Source organism: Centruroides sculpturatus, unplaced genomic scaffold (assembly GCF_000671375.1).
Source record: "Centruroides sculpturatus isolate CEXI.00-Female unplaced genomic scaffold, Cexi_2.0 scaffold146, whole genome shotgun sequence".
Classification (NCBI taxonomy): domain Eukaryota; kingdom Metazoa; phylum Arthropoda; class Arachnida; order Scorpiones; family Buthidae; genus Centruroides; species Centruroides sculpturatus.
The window spans coordinates 883,899-910,974 of NW_019384292.1; the positions used below are offsets into that span (position 1 = coordinate 883,899).

A 27,076-nucleotide genomic window follows, 5' to 3' on the forward strand; every position below is an offset into this window, starting at 1 on the left:
AATTCTCTCGTGTTTCCGATAGGAAGGAGGGAAAAAAAAAAAAAGAATTTCCCTCCTGGGAATGTCGCGGAGGGAGGGTGACGATCGGTCAAAGTACCTTCGAACTTTTTTTCAAACCGCCCGTACGGTGGCGCGTTTACTTCCGATTAATTCGCCCGTTAATTATCGACGCTAGAGGTCGCTCACCACACGGAGGTGGGCGAAACGCTCTCGTACTTCGATCGGAGAACTTAAAAGGGTAGATATGGCCATCGATCGGTGGGAATTTATTATTAAGGTATTCTTCTACGCAATTCTTAAAATAAGGTATGTTTATAAAGTGTTATGTATAGACGTATTTAAAGCGGATTTTGTCGATTCGCGACACTAGAGGGCGTTTAATATCGGGGCGCCTCCTGACGCGAAAGTTTTACAAAACAGTTTATAAAAATTGTTTTATTTCGCTGATTTTTATTGGTCTAAACGGAAAAAAAAACAAACAAAATGCCGAACGATCGTTGCAGAATAGAATTATAAATACAATAAGAGTAGAATGTAATGAAAATGGGCAGATTTGTATATCGGTAGTTTAATACACCGTAACGGCACTTGACGCATTTACAACTCGCTCTGTCTATTTATATTGTTGTGTTTTCGGGGGGAAAAGTATGTAAAACAAGCGTGCCAATAATGAAAACAACAGGGAGAACAAATAATTGGATCTGTGTTCCCAGTACGTGTCAAACATTCGGTATCCTGCTCCGTCAATTGCGCCATTAAAACAAAAATTGAATAGTATTTCGGTCGGGGGAAGTGCTTCCGACATCTATTTAAAAACTATTTTTAAGTACAAAAAAAAAAGATTTCTTGGGGATTTTTAATCTTGTGTTATAGACACTCGGGTAGATTGGATTGATGGAATAAAACAAGGCAACACGTGGAAAATCTGCCCAGGAAACTGTCTTCTATGTTAGGCACGTGAAGAAAAATCCCGATCCTGTTAGTCTGGCGATAGTTTTGGGTCTACTTGACCACAGATGGGATACTCGGGTCGTTACCTTATTCCATATAATAAGGCTTTACTGTTATTTCTTCGGCCAGCCCACCAGTGATCGAGTGGATAAAACACCGAACACTGGTAGAGATGGTCGCGAGTTCGCGCCTGACCAACGGACTGGCCTGGTTTTAGTCACTTAGTAACACGTGAATAGTGGCCAGTTACCGAAGGAATTCATCTCGAAAGGCAAATAAAACCAATCGATTCCTTGGTCTTTGAATTTCAAATTTTATTAAAGGCACTATGGCCGGTTTAGGCCTTTACCGAGTGTCGACAAAACCATGCAGTTGCAGTGTATAATTCAAACGCGTATCGGTGGTGGAGTGGGTAAAACCATCGAATACCATTAATCCATTTTATATCGGTCTCGGGTTCGCGCCTAACCAAGGCCTTGGCCCCGTAGGATTTTCTGTGTTTTCTTCACGTGTCTAACTTCTTGAGCTTTTAAAACTGAGTTGTTCTTAAATCCTTATTGTTTATTATTATACAAGCCAGAAACCCGGATATTACGTCGGCGGTGTTTTTAAACAAAAGTACTGTCGTCATTATTGTTGTAATGATTTCGTTAAATCTCGTTTCTTTGTACGAAGTGTCTCCAGGAATTTTTTTAATGGTTGCTTAAATATCTAAAAATTAAGTCTATTCTGTTTCCACGCGGCCGATTTAATACCTTAAGCCGCGACATTTCCGGCTACCGGAAGTCATCGGAAGGTGGACCGGATCCGATACGGAAAAATCGGGTGTCTCGAGACTAGTACCAAACGTCGTGAGGCCTTACAAAATCCGGAAAACCCCACGTCACCAATTGTTTTGTAGTTTTATCTTCCGTACACCTTTATCGGCATCGTCTTACTATTACCTACGACCGTAATTTGTTTATACTTCTTAATGCATTCGTTAATCGTACAAGACAGCGAAAAGAATGAAAATACCATGCAATGGTTTTATTCTCTCGTTTCGACTCTGTGACGCCATATCAAAAGACGACTCGACTTTCCAAAAGGACTCGGTGGCTGCGCTTCCAGGAAGTCCTTTAAGAGATTGATGGAATAGAGCAACACATAAACGATATGCCAAGAAGGGAGTGACTCCCGGAAGAACTTCTTTTATGGGAAATTAGGTGAAGAAAACCAGGAAAACTCCACCCGGTCGGGAGCGAATCCTCGACTGACTATCAATATTTTGGTAGCTTTTGTCCACTCGGCCAATGGTGGGCGTTCTTCTTAAGGAACAAGTTAATACCTGCAACTTCGCTCCACCATCGGTCGAGTGGTTAGAATCAGTGAACACTGATAATGGCGGGTACAATCCCGACCTCGTAGAGTTTCTTCACTTAAATAGGGTCCAGCAGAAAGTCCTCCCGGGAGTGATCTCCCTGGTAGATGGCCTATGTGTTGCATTGCCGTGTCTTAATTGAACCAAACCAAATCCATTCTTCGTTTTTGATGCCTCTCATTGAGCAAAATAATTATCTAATGGACGTACAGATTTATTCCGTTGTAGGGTAATTTTAATTCATTTTGTTGATTCTTGTTAGCTTGTAAATTTGGGGAGGCATCCAAACGATTCCCGCCGATAGTCTGTAAATTACACAAGTTAATTGCATTTACCCTTGTTTGTAGGTATTTAATTTGACAATGGCCTTAAAATTCAATTCAAATCTATGATGTTCGAATGTCCGCCGTTTAGAGGTTCGACTGTATATCATTTATAAGTAGGCCGAAGAGCGTAAGGAACTAATACAGATCACATTTTGCCGTCCCAAACGGTTTAGATAACTCCTTATCAATTCTAATTATTTAAATAAATGAAAATCCAGTTAAAACGATGCAATTTTTTTTTAAATATTTCATTTTAAGTAGGTTCTAAAGTTACAGCTTTAGATAAGTCTATTATTACGGAGGCCGATTTACGAAGCGTGAAGATCCTCACAAATCAGTTAGGCCTATAACTTCTGATAAACATGTTACAATTGACGGTCCCCTTTTTTTAAAACCCGGGTGAGTTTTCAATAAATTACTGTGTTTAATTTATATTTTAACTTAATCTTTGTATTGGTCGCGGGTTCGCGCCTCACCAACGAACAGAAAACCACCGAACACTTGTTGTTGGTTGCGGGTTCGAGCCTGACTAACAGGCTGGCCGCGTGGAGTTTTCTGGCTTGTCTTCGCGTGTCTTAACACTTAAATAAGGGTAGGTTTTTAATAGAAAACTCTTTCAGAAAGAATCCTCCTTGGCAGATTTCGTGACACCAAATCAACGAGCCCAGCAAAGGCCTAGTGGATAAAACCACTGAACACAGAGCGAAGTGTTCGTACCTCGCCAACTGGCAGGCCACGTGTTTTCTTCACGTGTCTAACACCTAAATAGGGGTGAGTTTCCCATAAAGAAGAAGAGAACCCTCTTGACAGATCGCCCATGTGTTGCGTTATCTTACACCGTCAAATCCAATTCAATTTCGTAGCAGCTCGTATTGAGAAACGAATAAAATTGTGTTTATAATGTTTAAAACATGGTCTATGTCAGTACATTTAATTCCCTCTCTTCTGTGACGTACGAATGATTATTTATAAAAGGGAACGTAGAAAATTCGTTGTATATCCCGCAGTTTACATAGAATATACTTACAATTTAGATGCTTCTCTCGCAACGCCGTATAAGTTGTATTATCTACAGCCTATTTGTAAAACAGAACGTCAGGTGTGTTCTCTGTACGCGCGTTAAACCCTTTGAGCGATATGCACCAATATAAGAAAGTGGGAATCCTCACGCGCTGAACGAAGAAATCGCGGTCGCAAGCTATGCGAAACCTCTTAATGAGGTTTCGCATAGCTTGCGACCGCGATTTTTCCACGCGAAGTAAACATCGAGTCGTATTTTCGAAAAAGCGACGTCTAATCGCCGCTGTAGATATAGTCGCGATGTCGCAATACTCGGCAGTTGTCGACGAAGAAGAACGGATTCGTTCTGCTTATTCTTATTAAAAAAAAAATAATAATAATAATAAAATAAAGGAAAATTCGGTTAACGTGTCCTCGTCTTCGGCCGGTTTTTGTAATTAATAATCGCTGCAATTCCGTGACGATAAGTAACGATTTCCAGATTAATTTCTCTCTCTCCATGCGGGCGAGTTAGAGTGCGACTATGCAGACGCGAATTTAGAGCGAGCGTGATATTGCGAGAGATTTAGTTTTCGCAAAGAAAAACCATGCACAAACGAGAAGCGAGAAATAACGCTAGCGAAAGCGAATCTCTTGTTCTCGCACATATCTGACAGGTTTTGATATTTATCGCGTCTCGCCTCTTCTCGCCACATATTCTCGCTCGCTCGGAAAATTCGCTCGCTTGCGTCTGCATAGTCGCAGCCTTACGTTTCGATCGCTTATCGCTGCGATTATATCGAAACAGGTTTTTGCACCGATACAGTTCGATTTGTTTGTAAATTATATCTTCGAAATCTTGCCCAGACAACGATACTTTATGTGGACAATATAATACCCACCCGCAAACAAATTAGTTGATCTCATAAAGAAGTGTTTAATGGAAACAAAAGACGAATCTAATTTTAAAATTAAACCTTAAAAAAAATCGCACTTTTTACTCCTTAAAAATGAAAATACCCGAAATCTGGCTTCACTTATTTACACGAATAATAATTGAAATCAAAACTGTTTATACAAAATGTCAGCGAGCGAATGTGACGAGGCTAGATTACGGCGTTTCTCGCTATCAGATTACGGCGAGGTTGAAGACTGTCGAATTAATCGAGAAATCGCGCTACCGAATTTCTCGCTCTCGTTAACATGCCAGTGTTAGCGAGAGCGAGAAATTCGGTAGCGCGAATTTTTTTCCCCGTTCGATGGCGTAGAAAGAAAATGGATCGACGACGACGACGACGTTTGCTTTATCTCTGTTTCGATAATGGGATAAGCCGTAACTGAATTAATTTCTCTCTAAGAAAAACCCTTATCATTTATCTTTTCTCCCGTAAACGTTGAAGAAGCCATGTTTGAATTCGTAAACGTAACGAAATACTAAGTAGAGCTAACGCAAAAGCGAGAACAGCGATAAAAATCACCGCAAGAGCGATATCGCTACAAACTCGACACGAACTCGTTTTGATAATATAATAGGCCCTTCCCCTATATCGAATAAAAGAGTAAAAACGTCGGGTCTTGCTAGAGATTCTTAACGCCAGGCCCTACCTAAGCTGTAGCTTTGATTGGCTTATAAAGCAGTGGAGGAGGCGAAACTAAATTACGGAATAAACAATTGGGGTGCCACCTCTAAATATAGTGTAAAACTATCCATTATACTGTACTGTACTCCACTTTCACGGCATACAACGGAGCATCGCGATTTATTTCCAGGTCAGAAATTACGTTCGCCTGATTTGAAAGAAGGCCTTTGAAAGAATCACGGTCCACCGTGTGGTTCTTTCTGCTAGTGTTTTATTTAGACCAATAAAAATTGAGGATTGATAAGCCAGAACGAGATAACCGGACAAAATCTCGCTGACATCGCTCGCGTTTTTTAACGGCGAGTGCGACAGATTATCGCAAATCCCATTACCGTTTCTCGCAAATCGCTGGCTAGGCGAAACCGCCTCTGGTCGTCTCCTTTCTATACAAAACTCGCGCCGTCGGGTTCGTACTAAGCCCGACGGAGGTCGAAGGTCGCGGGCGATTTAGTCCTTATATTGGAATCCGAGAACGAACCAACCGTCCCTTAAAAGCCGAGTAATGCGGTAATGGACGAAAACGGGGCGATCGATTCCGTAACCGGGCGATTATAAAGAAGGGATTTTGGTTTATTTTCTCCCTCCCCCCAACGGTTTGTCTACGTCACCATCGTCCGTTTTTTGGAGAAAACGCCGACGAAGGGCGGAAACGAATTTCCCCGTTTTCCCGTAAAGAATTACGGAGGAATTTGCGGGAAGGAAGGGATTTCTCGTTTCCTTCCCGTTCCGACACCCTCCGCGCCAAAAACGCGCGCGCGTTTCTCTCCCGTTGGCCCGGCTCTCGGCCCGGTTCGGCGATGACGTAACGATAGGAGGCGAGGCCGGGCCCCCCTCTCTCCGCCTACGAGCCTCGTCCACCTTCGACTGGTGACTCACGCGGTAAGGGAGAGTTCGCTCCCCCCTTTATTTACGTGTTGTAAAAGTGTTCCCCCGTTTTGTTCTTTCAGATTCTCTGGCGCAGGAATTGGAGAGAGCCGAAAGGAACGTTCGAAACGACGCGGAACACAAAGTTCAAGGTAGGTAGAAAACGGGATTCCACGCGCTCTTCCGCTCCCCTCTCCCCCCGGTTAACGCGCAGGCGCGACCGACCGGTTAACCGGGAGGGTGGGACGACGACGGGCTGGGGGGAAAAGGAAGGAAGAAGCGAAGACCGTTTACTCGAAACCTCAAAAATTAGTGGAGGAAAACCGGGAAATCGGATTAAGAAGCGCAAAAAGCCGGACGACCCAAACGTCAACATTCATCGTCGGGATCGAGATTATTAAAAAGTAAAAATAAAAAAATAAAAAAAAGAACACAACTCCGACCCGGTAAACGGAGGGGAGCCGCATTTTTGGTAGGCGGCGCCATTAGAGAGAGACGCAACAATTAGAAGAGCGGCGTCGACCGCTTGAAATTCATCGACGAAGACACAATCCATTAACTAGTCCGGTATTTAATATTTCCACGGAGGTGCCATTAGTAAGAGAAGAGTCGCTTATTCACTCGCATATTGAGTTATCAACGACGCGAAGCCGCGTCTCTCTCTCCGCTCCCGTTTAACGTCTTAATTGTATCTGATCGAAGGAGCGCCGCGATCGCTCCTCCGCCCCTCTTTTTCCCCGTCCCTTTTCGCCCCTCCCCTCCCTCACCGGAAGTGGGGGGCGCCCTATCGCCCGGGGACGATAAGCCCGGCCCGATAAAGCGCCCTCCCGTGGGAGGGAGAAGAAAACTCGGACGTTGTGTATGTATGTGTGTGTGTCTGACGGTGTTTTCTTTCCGTTTCAGATTGTCCCATGTCGGTGTGAAGGGTCCTCGTCGTCTGCCGAGATTCGTCGTCGACTCGAGATGACCGCGCACCCACTTCCGGACTTTTGTCGTCGGAACCGAACGCGTCTCCCCGTTCCGGTGTCGCCGACTCGCCTCGAAAATCGCCGCAAACTTTTTTCATACGTAAAAAAAAAAAAAAAAAAAAAAAACAAAATAAAAAGTGCGGACGGCGCTCGACGCCTTCTTTTCGACCGCCATCTTGCGACCGGGCGAGACGCGTGGACGGAGGGACGACGATCGACAGTGAGAGACCGGCGAGAAGGAAAACTTCTGAGAGAAGATTTTCGGAATCGGTTCTCGGCGCGGAGCGGGCGGGCCATCGAGAGAAGACGCTAAATTTCTTCCCCCCCACCGACGTCCCCGTGGAGGAGGCGCGCGAGAAGATGGCGACGGGGTCGTCGTCGCGTTTCACCCTTCGTGTTTATATTGAAAGAGAACTTCGAAAGATATCTCGTGTCATTTACGTGTTAAATAGTACTCGTTGCGTGTCTTACGTCTTCGATGTGTTCCGGGAGGTTCCGGCGGCCTCCGCCCAACTCTACTTCGTGTTCTTTGATATATTTAAACGACGCGGAAGAAGAAGAAGAGAAGACGTCGGGCGGGGCGCGTTTCCGTCGCGCGCCCTTTCGTCGTGTCCGCCTCCCTTTAGCCGTCTTTATGTACATAATAGTCGATTAAAGGTTCGAATTCCGCCTTTCCCCCCATCGTCGCTTTCGTTCGGCTCGGAGCGACGCCGCCCGCGTCTCGGCGTCCCGTCGCGCGGACGTCGGCGCCTCGGCCCGGGAAGCGGCGCGGTCGGCGTCGACTCGTTCCGACTTCCGGCGCTCGGGTTCGTTCTCCCGTCTTCGGCTTCCGTCCCGCCCTCCGTCCCGGAGGGGCGACGGACGGAAGCCGGACCGGCGCGTTCTTTCCATCCCCTTCGGCGTCGTTTCCGACACTCGGAGCTTCGGTCGACCCGCGCGTCGCGTCGCATGCGCGCGCGCGCGAAGAAACTCGGAGTTACGGGCGACGTCGTCCCGTTCGGCCGCTTCTGTCGTGTCGGTGTACATAGCTAGGCTCTCCCGTGTACCGCCATACTGTATTTTTCTATGTGTTTTCTTTGTGCCTTTTTGGAACAATAAAATAACTTCGCTAATGTCTTCGGGACTTTTCCATTCTTAACGCATCCTGCCGCCATTCCCGTTTACTGAGAGGAAACACTTTCCAAGCGTCGGAACGGAGGATTACCACAGGATCGAAAGGAAACGAAAGCGGACGTTACATCATTCCTACGTCACCAAACGGATACGTCGTTCTCTCGGTATGGAGTGGATTACTCGGGCCTCCTTCGTGGCCCAGTTTCCTACAGAAAATCGACGAAACTCGATCGTAATTGGTCGAAAATCGGCCAATGGCCGTTTCGGTCTCGTTTCTCCTCTTCGGAAGCTACCGGAACGCAGAATCTTAAAGACCCCGACCGGTTATTCCCGCATATAACGCCCGTCCAAATAGGAGGAAATTCCGGGATCCAATTCGTCCGCGCGCAGAACTTTTCGTCCAGGTAACGACCACCTGGCAAAGTAAGAAGGGGGGAAATGCTTCCCGGCATTTGGAAGACAAAGGGAAGAGCAGCGCGTGCAAATTTTCCCGGAATTAGGGGGCGGACCCTTCGCCGGTTCGTTTAATCGTAGGCCGATTATTTTCGGGTTCGAGTCTCGGTCCAAGTCCCGTCGGGAGAAAACGACTTCCTCCCCCTAATTACCGAAAACGACGAGATTTTCGCGCTCTTATAAATGGAGGACATTAGACCGGGATCGCGCGGGATTAAGCGCTCGGTTCCGCGTGGCGGCTAATGTCGACGACGGGATTGGCGTCTTTTCCTCTTAACGCTCGGTCGACCTCCCGTCTCATCGGCTCGGACGCGTCCCTTCCGATTCGCGGGGCCCCTCTTCACTCTTAACTGCGCTTTCTTAATCGCCCATCCTCTTCCGCTGGTCGCACCGCTCCGACGGACGCGCCAGTACGCGACCGATGCGTCGCGCGCCCCAAACTCTCCTTCCCGGAATCCTAGTGGGACGAAGGAAAGTTTGGAAGGGGGAAGCGCACCCTCCCAGGACGGAAGTCGGGAGGGGGAAGTGAAGAGACGACGGCGGTAATCCGATAGGTGGGTCCGGGATTTTCGGAGGGCGGGCAAAAAGCCGGCGTGGCGACGGAAGGCGGAAGGGCCATCCGGGACGAAACAAAAGAACTCGGATCGTTTTAATCCCTTCCTAATGGAGTCGGCGGGAAGTAACGGGAGACGATCCCGTCTTAACCCCGGCGCTTTTAATTAAAAGAGCGTCCGACCGAAGCCCTCTTCCATTGTCGTCGTCGACCGAAAACAATAGACCGTTAATGACGGCGGCGAAACCGGACGCCGACTCCTCCCCCGCCATTCTGTGCCCCCGGACTTTTTCCCCGGAGGAGGAACAGACCCGAAAAGGATCCGACCCACGTTCGGTTCCGGGGTTTCCAGGCGCAAAAACCGTATTACTCTTCTTTAGGGAGGGACGGGTCAGGCCGTTGGCGCCTGCGCACCCAGGCGGAGGAGTGCAGAGAGGAGCGGCGAGAGAAACTTTTATTTGCGAGAGTCGAAGACGAGGCGACTGCCCTCGTCCCGTTTCCGAAGGAAGCGGAACCCGCCGATCTTCCCGGTTTGGAAAGTGACCCGGAAGTAGATCCGAATCGGCCACTTCCGGAAAGAGGAAGGACCGAAAAACCGCCGGCGCCAGATTCTGTTCGGAATCGCCTCTCGATTGGTCGGTCCCACCTGGCGGAGAAAGAAAGCGATTAATTCGGAGGGGGCGGGTGAAATTTTTCGTTTGCTGCCTTTCCTCCCCCTCCGGGTCGAAGGTCGGAGGTGGCTTCGAGCTCTTCCGAGAAATTTCCGGTCGAACCGGTCGGTCGGAGCGCATCGTCCGCCGATGCGCCTCCGACGCGTTAACGGAAAATTTTCGCCGGACGATCGAAGGGACCGAAACATCGATCGAGGAGGAAGAAAGCGAACCGCCGGACGGATTTTTCTATCCATCACCCGGCGGAATTGGAGCCGTGACGCGTCTCGACCCCAATCCGCTTCTGTCACGAGCAGCTGCGACCCGGTCACGCGACGGCGCGGGCTAGCGTCGTCGCCCGCGGCTGATGGATTTTTACGACGTCGGAGACGGACGATTCCCCGTTTTCGCATTAACCCGGGCCACGCGATGTCGGACGGGAATCGTGCGAGAAGACCACCCGGCCGCGTTTCGTCCGTAATTTCTCTTCCGTAATTGATGAAGGCGCTCTCTCTTTCCCCCCATGCAAATTTCACGGACGCAATTTCCCTTCTCCTCTCGACCCGACGTAATTACGCGCGGCTGGCGACGCGTCTGTTCGCTCCTCTCGACGTCGCGCTTCCGGCGATTAACCAGCGGAACCGGGTTCCGGACGGAGGCGACGTCACCCGATCGAACGGGCGAAAGGGGGAGGGAGGACGATGGCCGAAACCTTCGGGCGCCCACCGTCGGGTGTCGGCATTTTATTCCTGGAAGGTGGAGAAAAGCCGGAACCGGAAGGGAGGAATTCCACCCCTTTCGCGCTCGGAAGGGGGAGCGAAGTAATAGACGGATTCGGATTTATTAACGACCGATTCTTTTCTTTCTCCACAGTCGTCGCCGCGGCGCGCGCGCGACGGCGACGACCGGAAAAGAAGAAAGGCGCCGGTGGAGAAAGCCCCTTTGAAAAATGAAGGGTAATAAATCTACTTAAGAACGTCATAAATCCGGGGGTGCGCAACGCGCCGTTGATTTACGGTCCTCGCCGGTCCACTACTTTCGGCGCTAATTATTCCTCGTTAGCGGCCTCCCGGTATTAATTCCGCGATCGATGCCGATCGGTGGCGTGACCGACGTCGAGTGCCGCGGCGCTTGCGCGCGCCTCCTCCTCCCGTGGACGACGTCGGGCCGGGTCGGGCCGAACGCGGAGGAAAAAATCTCCACCGACGGTTTCTGGCGGAGGATACCCGCCCGGAGCCGGAGGCGGGAAGAATTCCGCCGCGCGTCGGGCGCCCGGGGGCGGCGCAGGGGCGTTCCCGAGAGAGCGGTCGACAGGTGCCCATTAAGGTCGGAACCGGGACCCGTAATTACCGATTCTGGGCCGTCGGGCACCGAACACCGGCTTTAAATATTAATCCCGGACCCGGATAATAACAGTTCCGTTTAAAAGCCGGTTCGTCCCACTTCCCGCCGATCCGCCGGTCGGTCGTCGCGCCGCGGGTACCGCTTTACCTTCCCTCTCCGACGTTGGAACTAACACCTCCTCCCCCCCGGAAACTTTCGTCCCGAATCGGTAACGTCACGGCTTCCGGCTTCAATCTTTCTTTATTTTATCTTCTTTGCCATTTACTTGCGCTCCCGCCCATCGGCGTTAAATTAAAAGACCAATTTTCCCCTCATCGGTATCGAGTTTGGCTCCGCATCCCACCTTCGTAATGGACTTCGTGCCGGAAGGGCGACACCACGCGGCGATTTCTAGACTCTCTGGCGTATAAATCCCGGCGACGAAACGTATAAAAAATGAAAAAATGGCGCTACGTTAAACGGCAGGCAAAATCGGCATTTTAAGAAACTCTCCGTTGGGTACAAGCTACGGGGATTCTCGTTTTTCCCACGCGACCACGCTCCCTTTCTGGAAACGGAACGGGATCGAAGCCGCCCTGGCGTAGAGATTACGAAAAATCGGAAAGGATCGACAGCGCCCCTCATCGGCTTTTTCCGTAGCTTCCGTATTTTTAGATTATTAACTGGAGCGTCACCCCGGAGGTGGATTCGCTTCTCTTTGCGGGTGTGGATTAAAAGCCTTTCGGCGCCCGGGCCCGTACCCGGTAATGGAAGAGAATGCGAAACATCCGGAGAGATCTACGGAAAATGCCGACGTTTGCTCGTTTCGTGAACGTCAGAAAAGCGGCCGAAAAGGAGAAAGCCGAGATGAAATACCATTTGCGTCGTCTGTGAAAAGTTTCGTCCAAGGAAGGAATGAAGGTTACGCGAAAAAAGTGGCACCGGAAGTTGGCCATAAACGGAGTTTGTTCGCCTTTAACGAATTTTCGTAGTTTCTTCTACACGCTGGTGTTTTTTTTTTTTTTTAAATTAATGTTTTCGGACCTTTCGGGTCCGAAAATGGGAATTGGCGGAAGATAGTCGGTGGCGCCAGGAAAAAATTAAAAACGATTTGTGGCCGCTTCTTTCGTTAAATGTGAAACCGGAAGAAGTCCGAATTTCCATCCAAAAACAGTGGCGTGACATTTTGATCCCGGTTTCCGCCATTGCCGACGAGTGCCGAATTGTTTCGGTCGAGTCGAAATATGTCCCGATCGTAAACCCTTTTTGAAACGAAAGCGGAAGCTCGGACACAACGCGAAACCCGTTATACGCACCAAAATTCGGAGACGACCCACCATGTTTGAATTAATCCTTCCAGCGACGTCACTTCCTCTCTATCCTGGCTTCTTACATAAAATTACATCAGAATTCTATTAAACTTGCGCGCGCTTCGTAAAGCACCAAGACAGAGAAGTCGACCGCTCGTCTCGTTTCCCAAAGGCCTTACTTATAAGAGGCCTTTCGATTCTAACCTCGCGCCCGGTACAAAAATTAAGCCCGCTATTTTTTTCTATTCTCGAAAATAACTGCGGAGTCGAAAAACCCACGCTCCCTTCTGCAGTCCCAAAAACAAAAGGGAAATCCCCGCCGTGCGGGGCGTAGGAGATTCGCCCCCTTGTATTTCGGTTGCTTTGGAACGGCCCATGTCGAGCGCCCTTAAGACAATTTGGTGCGGTGTAGTCGTTCCGCACGTTCTTTCGCCCGTAGCTACTAGCGCCAGAGTTCCCGGTGGCGGACGTTAAGTTAAACTAAAAAAAGGAGCGGAGGCCGAGAAACCGGCGCTCCCCCCCGAACCGACGGAAGTTTCCGTCGGAGACGGGGCGAATCGGAGCACGTCCCTAGGACGGCTTCCGTTTACCGCGGTAACATCTGCCACCATCGATCGCCCCCGTTAACGAGGGTTCCTTCTCCGTCAACAGTTTTCGCTCCGGAAAACTTTCTTTTCCTCGCGCCCGCTAATTTACGCGCAGGCTCCTTCGGCTAATTAATCAAAATCTAACGCCTCCGATCGCTCTTCCGACTCGGACCCTCGGCCTCCGTCCAAGCCCTTCCCTCCTCTTCCAACCTTCCGGAAGCGCGCATGACGGCGCGCCGCGCTGCGCCGAGAAAGGCGGAGGGAGTTGTGTCGGCGTTCGGGGGACGGGAGAGGGCGGGAGCCCTTCGCGCCGGACGGGAAGAGAGATTAACAAATTTTGCCGGCTCCGTCATCGATTCCGGAGCGTCGGTATTAAACGGGAAGCGGGCGCCGGGACCGAGGACCGATATGAATCACCGTCCAAGGCGACGCGCGCGCCGGAGGTAGAGGCGTGACGTTGACGGATGGGAGCGGGTCCCCGGCCGATTCGGGCACCCGACGGAATCGGCCCGATTCTCCCGACGACGTCTCAATTTGAGGCGTCGCCCCTCTTCCTCCCCCTCCCCGACTCGATCGATATTAATCGATGTCCTCCTTTTTTCGACCGGGGGAAAACTTCTCTCATTTGCATTTTAATTGGTCGACCGCCTTCGAGTCAACCGATCTCCTCCGTCCGCGTAATTAGAGACACGGCCAATCAAAGACTCGCCGGCTCGACTTTTTCACGCCTCCTCCCCGCTCCCCCCCCGGAATTCGGCCACTCCGTCCCGGAAAGAGGTCCTCCGGCCGGGGCACCCTTTCGGAAGCCTCCTAAAAAAATGGCGGAACAACAAGTAAAATGGCGAGTGGAGGGGGGAGGGGCCCGGCCTGCGACCTCCGCCGTTCGGAATTTCGGCGCGGTAACGACCCGCGGTCTTTTTCGCCTCGTAAACGCCGAGGTGTTTTACGACCCGGGCGTCTCGGCCATCGTCCGAAGCGCCCCCTATATAAATAAAGAGGCGGGGAAGGAAGAGGAGAGGGAGGGGAAGGGAGTCCGAACATAAAACAGACCCCGCCCGTTCTATTATCGTTTCTTTCCGGGTCGGATCGGTAGCGGAGAAGCCCGTAAGAAGAAAAGTGGTTCTTTTATTTCCCTCTTATCGGCCGCTAGTCCGGCATCGGCCGGGTTTTTAATACACTCGTCGTCTTTCACGGGCGGGTGATGGGCTTTGGTTGTTAGAGACGAGATTACACGCTCTCTATATCATCGCCGCGTCATCTTCCATTCCGGGTCCGTCCTCGGGGACGCTATCGCCGTACACTTTATTAAAGTTTCAACAGGACAACGCTTTTTTGATTTACTTTAACGAGTCGCTTCGCGGCCTTCTTTATCTCCGTCTTCCCGACGCCTCCCCCCCGGCCCACGCCCCCTTCTCCCCGCAACGTAGATAAGACATTTTTCCACCCGTGGCATTTATGACGCGTAACGCCGCCCGCCGTAGGTGAGAGCGTCTCGGACTATTCGGGACGCCGCCGCGCGCGATAAACTTCTCCCCGCGACTATAAAAGACCGGCCGTAATTTCGTCTCTTTCGCCGACTTAAACAAATACATATTTTTCTGCGGTAATCCCGTCCCCCGCCTCTCCCTTCCCCTCCGCTTTCGCTCCGTTCGGGACTGGGGGATTGATTCCGCCCCCTAATCCCCGTTACCCCCGCCTCCGCGGCCACGCGCGCGCTGCGCTGCGCTGGCGCCACGGCCGCGGGGGTTCTCGGAGAAAATCGGGCGCTGGGCCCCCGGGGCCCAGGCGATTTTTTGGCGTTTTTCCCGGCGGGATATTAGCCGAGGCGGGAAAGGCGGCTATTAAAACAATGGTCGAATAACGACGTTTAATGAGAAGCGGAAAGATTAAAAATAAAGTTATCTGTTTCCCCGCCGTCGTCGGTAATTTGCGCCTACCTCCGTACTTATCGTTAATGTTACGCCGGTAATTGTAATGGCTTTCGAACAGATGGTGCTAATTTTAATTGTGTTTAATGTATTGTTTCGGTGTCGAGAGACTTTTGTTATTTCTTTTCCCCTCCCCCCTCTCTCTCGTCCTTCCTAATATCTCTCTCCCGACTTTTTCGCCCGTTTTTGCCGCCCTTTTAATCTCTTCCGCCGTCCGGAATCCGCGGGCCCCCGCGTCCGTCCGGCGGGGCGCGGGGGAAGGAAGGAGGGGGGAACCGAAAGGGAAAAAGAAGGGGGAGATTTATCGCGGGCGAGTAGCGGCGACGGACGAATATCGAATCCATTAGCGGATGGCCGCGGCTACTGATTAATTTCTGGCGTATGCGCGCCGCATTTGTCTCTGTCACCGCTTTAGGAAACGCTCTCTATGCTCGAGCACGAACGCCTATTTATAGACGTCCGATCTTAAATGCCCAAGTCTTAATTCCAATCTTTTTCTTTTATTAACCGCATTCCCGCTCGGTCCCCGCCGAACAAACACTCGAGCGCCATCCCCCTCTCCCCTCGCCTAATTTTTATTAATCTCGAACCTTCCAGAGTAAACTCGGCCGCCAGGGTTCGCGAAAAGAAAGAAAAAAAAATTAAAAATTAAAAAAAAACCAACGACGACGACGACGACGACCTCTGCCGGCGTTTTAAAAAAATAAAAATTTTAAATATCTTCGAAACGGGTCTGAAGAATAAAATGGCGGCCGAAATTTTAATCCGACGAAAACGAAGACAAATGGCGCGAGACAATTTTTGATAAGGTTATCGAGCGCCGGATGATAAGTTAACCGGGAGGACTTTTAAACTAATTAAATATATTCTCGGACGGGATAATCGATATAAATGATAATACCTTCCTTCTTAATTGTTAGGTGGCGGGCCGACGACGTTTCCTCCTCCTCCACCTCCTCCCCTCGAAGTAACGCCTGGTCCTCCATTTTCCCCGAATTAATTTCCGCCTTTCCGCCGATCGAAAGGGGGGCAAACTGTACCAAAAGGGTATTAGTGAAGTTTTCTTTTTATTTTTCGACAATTATAAATACACAAGACACGAACTGCGCTCGCTGCTAAAACTCCGGACGTACCGTTTTCCCCATATTTAATTTAATACCCCACACCTCATCCACCCAGAGATTATTATAATACGGTTTAACCGGTGCGCCCACCCGCCTCTTCCTCCCCGTCCTAAAAAAAAACAATAAAAAAAACAAAAGATTCCACATCTCTTCTAAGCGAGAAAAACTGTTACTTACTGTATACATATACATTTATATATATAAATTATTATTATTTTTAACGACCGACTCGTCTCCTCCTCCTCCTCCATCTTGTATATTCCGTAAAACATATTTACAACCGACGATTCTTGTGTTTGTTTTTTTTTTTCCGCATCTCGGACGTTAGTGCTTCTAAGGAAATTTAGTGTAGAGAAGGAACCATGGGCGACAACTGAGATATAAAAGAGATCATGTTCCGTAAGAACTGGCGTATTATGTCCGGTAGGCTCGGGTTGTCGGCGTAATTCTCCACCATGACTTTCAGCTCGTGGAAGATTTCCCTGCGAGGAATAAAAGTAACGGCGATTAAAACACCGCGGAAGATTTTACGTGTCTTCTCTGCTCAACCTCCATTTAAAGAATGGAGGTTGAGCGAAGCGCAGATTTACAAATAAATGAATTCTTTCGGCAATTAATTCCTTTGTAAACGTATCGCGCGCTCCCGGCTTTATTTACCGCTCGAAAACTATGGGAAAAATCGATATAATTGTTTAAGGTCCTAGTTAATTTGGGCGGTGTTCGGTCGACTCGATACCTATCGATAAACGAAGAGTTTCGTGCGTTTTCTAATTCTAAAACCCGCTTTAAAATCCCAGTTAATGCCGTTTCGTTACGGACACTGGAAAGCATCGAAAGAGAATTCGAATTGTTGGCATTTTTCGGATTCTGACGGGCGACTAATTAATTAATTAGACAAAAAACCTCCCTCCCCCCTCTCTTCTATTCGATTTACCGCTCGTAAACTGATCTTTTTACGAGTCGTACGGCTTCGTCCGATCGGAGAAAGAATATTTTCCAGTAATTTTCCAATCAAAGTGACAAATTACTTCCGTTTTTAAGGCAATTTTTCGTACGAACTTTATGCAATTTTACATCGATTCGTTCCTTTATTTTGCCATTTTGTTATCCCGGCCAACTGATTAAAAAAAGAAAAAATCTACGTTAAGAATTATCGAAACGGAAAATNGCCAGACGATAATGCTCTGTAGGAAGACGACGACAAAGAATCAAGAGATGACAAATCCGAGTCTAATGACGGCAACTGAATAATTAAACAGTGTAAAATTTATTCCTTATGCTTGATTAATAAATTTTCATTTTCCCGGGGTTGGCTTACCATCAGTGTCAGCTTATAATAGAATAAATACAGTACTTGGGACTGCACATAAGAACTATTTTAATTTAATTTTCTCCGTTAAAATAATTTTAAATGTGTTCTATAAGCTATTAAAAGCGTTTTTATTTAAAGCCTTTCTTTTCTGTTTGTGAAGCATAATAATTTATAAAAACTGAATATAATATGAATAAATTCCAGAAACTGCTACTATATTTTAAATATATTAAATAATAAATTTTCTTTAACCGTAATAAAATTCTTATTAATATGTTTTAAATCGTAATAATAAATAAAACTTACGTTAATAACATGACAATGGAAAGTGGCATGATGAGTACTTCGGCCCAAGCAACCAGAGTCAATATGTAAATTTCGTGATGTTCATTTATACTTCTGAAAAAGTTTCCAATTGTTGACGTGCCTTCTCCTAATTTCTATAGAAAAGTAATAATAATTAGATTCAATAAAAAATTAATATATAATTTATTTCCAAGCTATCTTATATAGCATCAAAGCTTCAAAAAGTTTGCAGAAAGTTTAAAAATTATATTAGAATACTATATAATGAACATCTTTAGAACAAATGCAATTATTCAATAGAAATTACAGAAAAAAAAAAAAAGAATGCTGTTTTTATTGGTCTTAAATCTGAATTCTTTTTCTTCTTTCACTTTTACACTTTCTACTGCTCTGTTGGCACTAAGAGGACCTTTTCTTCATTCTCATTAAGGATTCAACAACACCTGCAGTGTGCAACTAGTGACAGAATGTTTTAATATGGTAACTTTTAACTTGATACAGATTCTTTCATCACACATCATCACCCAGGCAAATTTGAATTAGGAGCTCCATGAACAGTGTTGACTTCAAACATTTTTGTTTGAGAATTTTGGGGATATTTTCCCCCTGGTATCCTCATTTGTTTTTTTATGCAGCCTCTGCGCTGTGCCAGTACCACACCAGCAATCTAGGATCCTAGATTACTGGTGTGGTGCAGGCACAGGGTGCACTGACACGGCGCAGAGGTTGCGTCTATCTATATTACAGACAGATAGGTGCAATCTCTGCACTGGATATTAGCTTAGAGGTCCTATCTATATTAGTTTATTAAAAGCAGTTATTAGCATTTACAATTTTTTCTTTAAAACTCATCCCTACCCCAAAAATAAGGTTTTAGCCCTTTTTATAACCTTTATAAATTCTCAACTTCCTTTCCAGTCCTCTTAAACTCCTGTTCAAGTACAGAGAAAGTCACGAAAGAGTCCTTGCCAGCTGTTTTAAACTTCAAACATTTTGTATTCAAAGCATTTAGGATACATTTTACTATGATACAATAAACTTCCAACAGATAAATTAAAACAGTAATTTTTTCTAGAAATTAACTTTTAAAATATGCAAATTTTCTGTTATGTTATATATTATTTTAATAATTAGTTTACATTATTATCTGATGTTTCGTTAATAAATGTACGATTAAACATATGTTTACATTCATAAATTTCATACTTTAAATACAAATAAATTTCTTACACTGTAATCAAATTTGAGTTAGAATAATATAAAGATAAAAAATACATTTTGGTGATATACTTACATTTAATATTTCAAGACTATATTGAGAACAACTCCACAAATTATATAACACTAACGATATTAAAACAACTGTTATTTTGTTAAGAAGAAATCATTAATTCATTAAACAAACTGTAGAACAATACAAATATTAAAGCAAATTATTGAAATACTGTTTCAAAAATGTTAATTACATTGATAATGCTCGTCTTTTTTGTTTTAATCTCTTCGGGAATAGTCCCTGTTAAAATTTTATAAACATTTTCATTGTTTTATGCAGAGACTAAAGTGCAACAGCTGAAAAACAATATTTCTAACAGAAATATATATTAATATCAAGGACTACTTTTCAGCTGTAATGCACCATTATGCTGTACATGCAGACAGAACAAAAAGTATTAATAGTGTGTAGTACTGACAGGTAGAATAAAAACAAATAAAATTAAATGGGTTACTCTATTGGTCACAACAAAGCTGATTGGAGCCAATGTAAAAAACAAAATGACTGAGGATGTTTCCTTTTATCGAAGGCCATCTTTCAATGAACAGACAATACACTCTGACAACTGTCTGTTCCCACTTGTTGAATTTTTCATACGTTAAATATTTAAAGTCTGATAACACCTTAAATTTGTTTATATTTGATTAAGTTAAACATTAAAATATCCAAGTACTTTCTATCTAAAATCATGATTAAAGTCATTGTAAAGTCTGCTACTGTAGATGTTATGTTTTAAATAAGATAAATGTGTTATTTTCAAAAATTCTATAGTAAATTCCATATATTTGTAAAGAAGAAAAAATTGTGTATCTATAATTGCTGTAAAGAAGCACTCTAAGACATTACTAGTAAAAAATATTATATAGTAAACCTCACTAACTTGGTCTCTGAATAACTTGAACAAATTTTTTCAAAGAATTGTACAGTAATTTAAAATTTCTTGATAATAAAAAAATTATAACTAATGAGTAATTTCAACATCCAGAAGTATTTGCGATACTGTGCATTATACTACTATAGTCAGTAAATTAATAGACTTACTAAAGACTGTACAATACTGTATATTGTACTGTCATGAAATTGAGCTCATTTCTTGTAATAATTAAGCAGAATAATCTACAAAAGTTCTGCAAAACTTCAGTATAAAGCTGATTGTAATAAATTACTGTACTGTATATCCAACTCCTTATTTTACATGTTTTTGAAGAAAATACCTGCTAACTTGAACTTTCGTAAATTCACACGACTTCCCCCCATATTAGTCCGAGTTAGAAGAGGTTTACTGTATTTAATAACTTATATTTTAAAAAAATTTGTAATTAATAATAATAAAATATACATTGCTATATACTGTAATTGTGTTAATTATTATTGGAGAATTATGCAATATACACTAATCGATACAGTAACTGTCAGAGTTTCATTTCTCATCTGCATTAATATCTCATTGTCTACTACCTCTAGGGAGCACTATAAACAAAAACAGTAATTTTGCAACAAAAGTGTTTTCTGTTCTGCAACATAAGTTTCAGAGATATTTTCAAAATGATCCACCATGTAATAAGGCACATTCTTTGGTGGTAAAGTTCCAGAACACAAAACCATTCCAAATTTGCAAACTGCAGAACACAAAATGCCTTCTCTGTTATGGAGTCACCATTTTTGTTTAAGGCACTGCCTCGAAGAAGTAGACAAGACGTTTGAACACAGATGGGAGATGAAACTTGAACAGTTACTCTATTGATTCATGCATTATTCCAAATTAATAAACAATTTAACACTATATAATAATGAGTCTTTTGATATCCTTTCTCGCACCTCAGGAAAATATTAGTCTTACGGCAGAGTCGACCTTTTATTAGAGGTTGTTCGTCTGCCTCGCTATGCAAAACGTTACAGGTCTTCCTTCTGGTGATGGCACAAATAAAATATATAATATATTTTTATTTATTATAATGTTTTGCATGGTGAGGCAGACGAGCAGCCTCTAATAAAAGGTCGACATTGCTGTAAGATTTATTTTCCTGGGTGTAAGAAAGGAGTCGAAAGACTCATTATTGAAATGTAATTATTAAAATAGTCTTAAATTGTTTATTAATTTTACAATTATTGTCCNGCCATTTTGTTATCCCGGCCAACTGATTAAAAAAAGAAAAAATCTACGTTAAGAATTATCGAAACGGAAAATACTTCGGAATTCAAACAAAAAAAAAAAAAAAAAAACAGAATTTCCCTCCCTATAGTAAGATGTAGGTAGGACCTTTAAACCGTAGCTTACACGGGCGAGAAAGGCGAATTTCGGATTACTTATCGGATTAGATAAATAAGGCAAAGCAACACGTAGGCAATCTGCCAAGCGGGATTGCTTCTGGGAGGACTTTCGATGGGAAACCGATCCCTATTTAGGTGGACACGTGAAGAAAGACCGAGAAAACTCCACGTGGTTTTAAAAGCTAGGCCATTCTAGTGGGCCTACACACATACACACACACACACATTTTTGGATTTTTTCCGTGCATTTCGGCAATACAATCTTTTCATTAACTCCTTTGGAGGTATTTGGTATGCACTTATAGTATAAATTAAGCTAAATAATAATAATAAAGCTACGGATTTTACCTTTAAAACTTAATTCCAAAGAGGAGTGCAGTTAGAGAGGAAAAATAAAAAAAAAAGAATCCTGACAGAATGATTCCAAAGTGTTTTTATTTACCTGAGTTTTAAGTAATTAGACCTGTTTGTTTCATTTAAATCTTTACTAAAAAAAAACAACAAAAGATCTGCAAAATATTATAGTATGACAGGAAAAAATTCTATAAAAAAAGAAAGAATTAGAAAAAAAGAAAAAAATACATTTAATTGCTTTATTTTTTTCACAACATCTACCCTTATCCAGTTTCTGTTGACTCAAAATTGACTATCCGCATTGAAACTAGAGATTTTACTTTCCTTTACAGAAATCTAATTTCATTCCTAGCTTGATATAAATTAATAGTGAGAGAGAAACTTCTATCAAACTAAATATTTGACATTTAACAAATTTATGTATACAATAAAAAGAGTATATAAATTACAATAAAAGTAATTAGGCAATAAAAATTTCCGAAGATATTCCGTGTTATCTGTTTGTTAAAAAAAAAAATGAATCCGGTATCCCGGAAAGAAAAATTTCCTTTTGTACTCTTCCGATATTTATACATAAAGTAACTGCTAATTTGTAACTACGCCCACTCTACAGCTAATGAAAAGTGAGTAAAATCAATGAAAACACTTAAAATTCTTACAATTTATAGTTGGTGCTTTTAAGAGCATTTATTTTTTCACAAAAACAGCATTGTTTACAGGAAAAAAATTAAAATATGAGCAGGCTGTTTTCTCTTTTTACTTAATCATTTTGAGAATAAGGTTATTAAAAGCATTCCTAATGTTACCTAATGTATTGTTATATAAGAATAACGCTTATGTTAATAACAAATATGACGCATTTATCAATCTGCGAGGGCTTTGAAAAATGTAAACGCTAATATCAAAGTAACTTATTTTGCCGAATTTGTAGCGGCGGGTTGATCGCTATTTAGTTATATAATTACACAGGCTATGAAGACTAAATAATATTACTAAGGAATTTGGCACGAGGCGGGCCTCTGGGTCGCCTCGTCTTATTAAATGTGATAATAATATATTAATTAATTTCAGAATTATTTAGCCTTAATAGCCTGATAATAGTCTATTCATTTCTTATAAAGTTTTCAATATCATAATTGTTTTTATCTTTGATGGAAAACAACTAGACAATTTTTATTCATAAACTAAAGAATTTCAATGGATAAATCATAATGAAATAAAGTTCTTGAGCAGATGACGTTCGCTGCTTTTAAGGCAAAAATGTTTTCTATCAAATTCTTTCTACAGGAAAATTTGCAGAAAAAACTTTATAGCAGCTTATTTTAGATAATTACATTCTTATTTTTAACAGAGGCTTTAGTTTCCTTTAAAACTTTGACCTTAGAATAGCAGAATAAGATTGTTTAAATTACGAAACATTTAAATACCTATATATTATTGGAATGTGTGTCTCTTTAATCCAAATAAATACAACACGGTAGACTTCCTCTCAGCTATCGGGTTAGGTACTCCTTTATTGCAATTCACAAGTGATTTTGGGCTTATACAATATGCCCGAAATGCATATTTAATACAATTTTAATGCATATTTAATCAGAATAAATATTTATACAATATTTATTCGGATTAAAGAGACATACATTCCAATTGGATATAGCAGCTACCATATCTGACATTTGTGACCTATATATTAATTGAAAGAGGGTTTCGGTATGTCTAACTCAAATCAAGTAAATGGCCTGGGGTTAAAAAGTATGGTTTGGGTAACAAATTAAAGCTCTTATACTGTAAATGATGCTGTCAAAGAGATATCAAGAAAGATGCTACGGTTCCGGCATAGAAAAGTGGCAAAGATACAATGTTACGTCTACGGGACAAATGTGTCGGGGTCTCAAACACCTGAGCAATTTTTTTGTATTTTGTAAATACCAAGGTCAATAAATGTATATTTTAGTTACTAAGACCATTGTTTTTATCGATCTCTCCCAACCCGACCTGGACAATCCCCACCCCTCTAAAGCCCGAGCAACGTCGGACACGTACAGCTAGTGAAGTTTCAAGCATATATTAAAGTTTACTTTTTCATTATCTTCCTGGTTATCTTTATATGATACAAATGATCAGATTTTAAGAAAATATCCAAGATTCAAAATTATAATTACATTAATTAATTGAAAAAAAATTCTACATAATTTCCTCATAAAGTTACTTTTTGTTTGATGATTTGTTGAAACATTTTAAAATCATCCCTAAAAATTAATGTATTCTTTACTTAAAAGCCAATAAACTTAACAATTTACTTAAATATAAAGTTATTGTAACTACCAAAGAACATTTTACACTAACATAAGAACAGAAACATGACTGATGTACAGCAATCAATGAAATTTTAAAATTCCTATGTGATGTGGGCAGTGACTGATAGAGGCCACATGCACAGTGGCAAAAAAGATGGCAGACCATTTGTCTGTTCGGGAGTGAGCACAGATTGCTACACGAGAGGCATGGAAACTGCAGTGTTTGTTGTGGTGCATACATTGAAGAGATGTTATGCTACAATCTGTCCAGAAACATTCGATCACGGGTTCGATGCGGGTGTAGAGAGAGGTGGCCGTCTGTGTCAAAATCTGAGGAAGAGGTGTCGTTAGTAGATAGCATCAGTGCCTATAAGGTATGCATTCATATTTCCATTTAATAGGGTACAGGTCAGATAATTTTCATCACCTGTGTATTAGATATATAGAAGTGATAGTGATTTCTCAATGTCTAGTTACTTTCCACCCACCCTGTACATGAATATATAAAAAGGGTATCTCTCATACAACATGGTTTCACCCTAACATGATTGGAAAATTGAGGTTATCTCCCATATAATATGGTTTCCAGTTTCACTCTAACACTGTTTGAGAATTTGTCCATACAAAATTTCACAATTTTTAAGCGAAAACTCAATTATTCTACTTTTTTAAAAATTCAAGTAAGCACGCATGTCGTCTCATATTTGTCCATGGATTTTACAATATCGAAATTTTCAATTTATTTTTCTGCCTTTTGTCAGATTTACTTTAATTAATGAAGACTGATTGTGCAAATTTTTCCCCTTTGTCCTAGCTTCCTGATCAACCAGGTATTGTTGATGTTGCTTTCATACATTAGCATTTAAATTTAAGACTGTGACCATGTTTTGGTTTTATAGATTAATCTTCGTATTTTGTAAAGTTTATTTAAACATTTTTAGGTGTTATCAAACATTTTTAACCGTAGGTAAGTAATTATTTGTAAAAATGATGAACGAAATACGGCGGTTTGTCGGTACTCAAACTGTTCAATATTCAAGCACAAATTTTGGAAAAACTCACTCATTACGCGACTGAACAAACGAGGGTCCCCTAAAGAAAATTTTCGATTAATAATATATTTTTATTTTGTCATCCATAAAATATTTTATTATAAAAGTAAGAAAAATGAAAACGTTGCCAATATTTCTCATCGAGATGAACAAAAAAATCTCAGAAGGCTTGTAAAAAGAAAATGCCCTTGTTTAACTAAAATTAATGTTAACATGTAGTACAGTACTTTTAATTGTGATTGTTAGTTAATTATTAATTGCTTTAATAAACATATTTCTCTTAGTAACAGAAAAGAACAGTATACTTTGGTAACTTTTGGAACCTAATCCTATGTTTTACATTAGTGTTTTGTTTTGTTTAACATGAATTTGCATAAATTTGGAACGTAACTACATTGTTATACGACAGATACTTATATTATATAATTAAAAAAAAACAAACAAACAATCATGTGACATACATCAAGTGGGCATTGGGCACACATACATGGTTTGTCATCCCTACTACAGAGTAAAATTTTATTCAGAAACACTATTCTATGCTTAATACATATTCAAACTGTCATATTAAAATATTTTTGTTATTTATCTCGAAGTTGCATAAATCTCGACTACATCATTTCAACAAAATAAATAAATTTAACTAAAATAAAACCACTTCTTTAAGTAACCAAACTATTTATAGGTCAGATATGTAGTTACACTGTTCATCAGATATCTTTTGCGTTATGTTATTTCAAAAGAAGGTTTCCAAATAATCAGATTGTAGTCAAAAAAAATAAAATTTTGTATCTTAATTATTATTTCTACATTCTATTCTTTCAAAAACTCACATTTAACAGAAAAAAAACTTAATTATAATTAAACTTACCGTGTATAAACTCCTGTACGTGACGCATATCTGAGTGACAAAAACTGATAATACATAAAAGGTTCCCAAAGACTACCATAGCCACTGTAAAAATTCATAAACTATTAGTAAATTGAAACATAAAATTTAATTTTAATAATAAATACAACTAATCGAACAATTACTTCAAATACCAAATGAACAACTGGATACATTTATTGGGCTATTTAACTCTACATAACTGCTAAGCAATTTGGCAGGAGGGCCTCCAGACTGTCATCTCTCGTTAAATATAATAATTACAAATAAATTAATTGGCAATGAGGTCTAGATAGCTTAACATGCAACTTCACGGAAGCAGCAGTCGAGGGTTCAAGCCTTACTCCGAGCCAGGACAGGCTCAAGAGTTTTTGGCACCAGAGGCAAATCTCAATCGTGGCTTGTCTGCAAGTGCCTACCTTTTACTAGTAGTTGCCTTGTGCATAGAATAAACTGCACACCTGTGTGTGACAACTCTAAATATATACATAATATGTCTGATTATAATAATTGATAAATGTTTTCCTTTAAGTGATGCTGGCTGTGACATCCAAAATATTTGCACCCTAGGTGACTGGCTGTAGGTCAAACTGGCCCTGCTGTGAGCCAATCTTTTCTTCCAGAATATTATATTATTAATTTATTTATTTATAATTATTTTATTTAACAAGAGGTGGTGACCTACCTCCTACCAAACTGCTTAGTAATTATTTAGCCTTAAGAAGCCAATAAAGGAATCCAATCTGGCTGTTTTGGCATTTGAAATTTCATCTATTATAAAAAGAATGGAACATACATGATTTATAAATAAAATCTAGTAATAGTTAAGAGTTTTCAAAGTATTTTAAAATATGTACATCAGCTCCTGGATATTTATTACCTGCATGTAAAGCTCAATCACTTTTTTATAAATTTATACAGATTGAATGATACTTATTCTGTTTCTTTATATTACCACAAGAAAAGATAAACAGTATAAAACTTTCACACATATAAACATCTCTTACTACTTGGTTATAGAAGTAGAAATTGCAAAAAATAAGTTTAATTATTTACAAAACTGTGTTTTAAAATTTATCAAAACACAATATCTATGTAACCTGGACAACACACGATTTCATTCTTCTGCAATGTAAATTCGACACGGTCGCTAGTTCGACAAGCTATGAAATA

At 42.4% G+C, this 27,076-nt stretch overlaps 2 protein-coding genes and 1 long non-coding RNA gene across 4 annotated transcripts in view; 1 reads left to right on the forward strand and 2 right to left on the reverse strand.

The window, feature by feature from the left end:
- Positions 1-8,306, forward strand: part of LOC111618125 (dachshund homolog 1-like) — a 56,771-nt gene extending 48,465 nt beyond the window's left edge. Inside the window, exons 14-15 of the mRNA XM_023359935.1 lie at positions 6,224-6,292; positions 7,044-8,306. Coding sequence (XP_023215703.1) covers positions 6,224-6,292; positions 7,044-7,063 — 89 coding nt within the window. The 3' untranslated portion in view covers positions 7,064-8,306. The remainder of the gene's footprint in view (positions 1-6,223; positions 6,293-7,043) is intronic.
- An 8,100-nt stretch (positions 8,307-16,406) lies between these two features.
- The window catches only part of LOC111612362 (transmembrane protein 33-like), a 33,040-nt gene continuing 22,370 nt past the window's right edge, over positions 16,407-27,076 (reverse strand). For both annotated transcript variants that reach the window (XM_023353884.1, XM_023354554.1), the window contains exons 7-8: positions 25,886-25,969; positions 16,407-16,631 (exon numbers count right to left, since the gene is read on the reverse strand). In XM_023353884.1, coding sequence (XP_023209652.1) covers positions 16,493-16,631; positions 25,886-25,969 — 223 coding nt within the window. In that variant the 3' untranslated portion in view covers positions 16,407-16,492. The remainder of the gene's footprint in view (positions 16,632-25,885; positions 25,970-27,076) is intronic.
- Positions 17,851-19,213, reverse strand: LOC111613805. Its single transcript, XR_002754873.1, has 2 exons — positions 19,062-19,213; positions 17,851-17,901 (listed from the first exon to the last, which is right to left on the reverse strand). It is a non-coding gene; the product is annotated as an uncharacterized LOC111613805 (long non-coding RNA).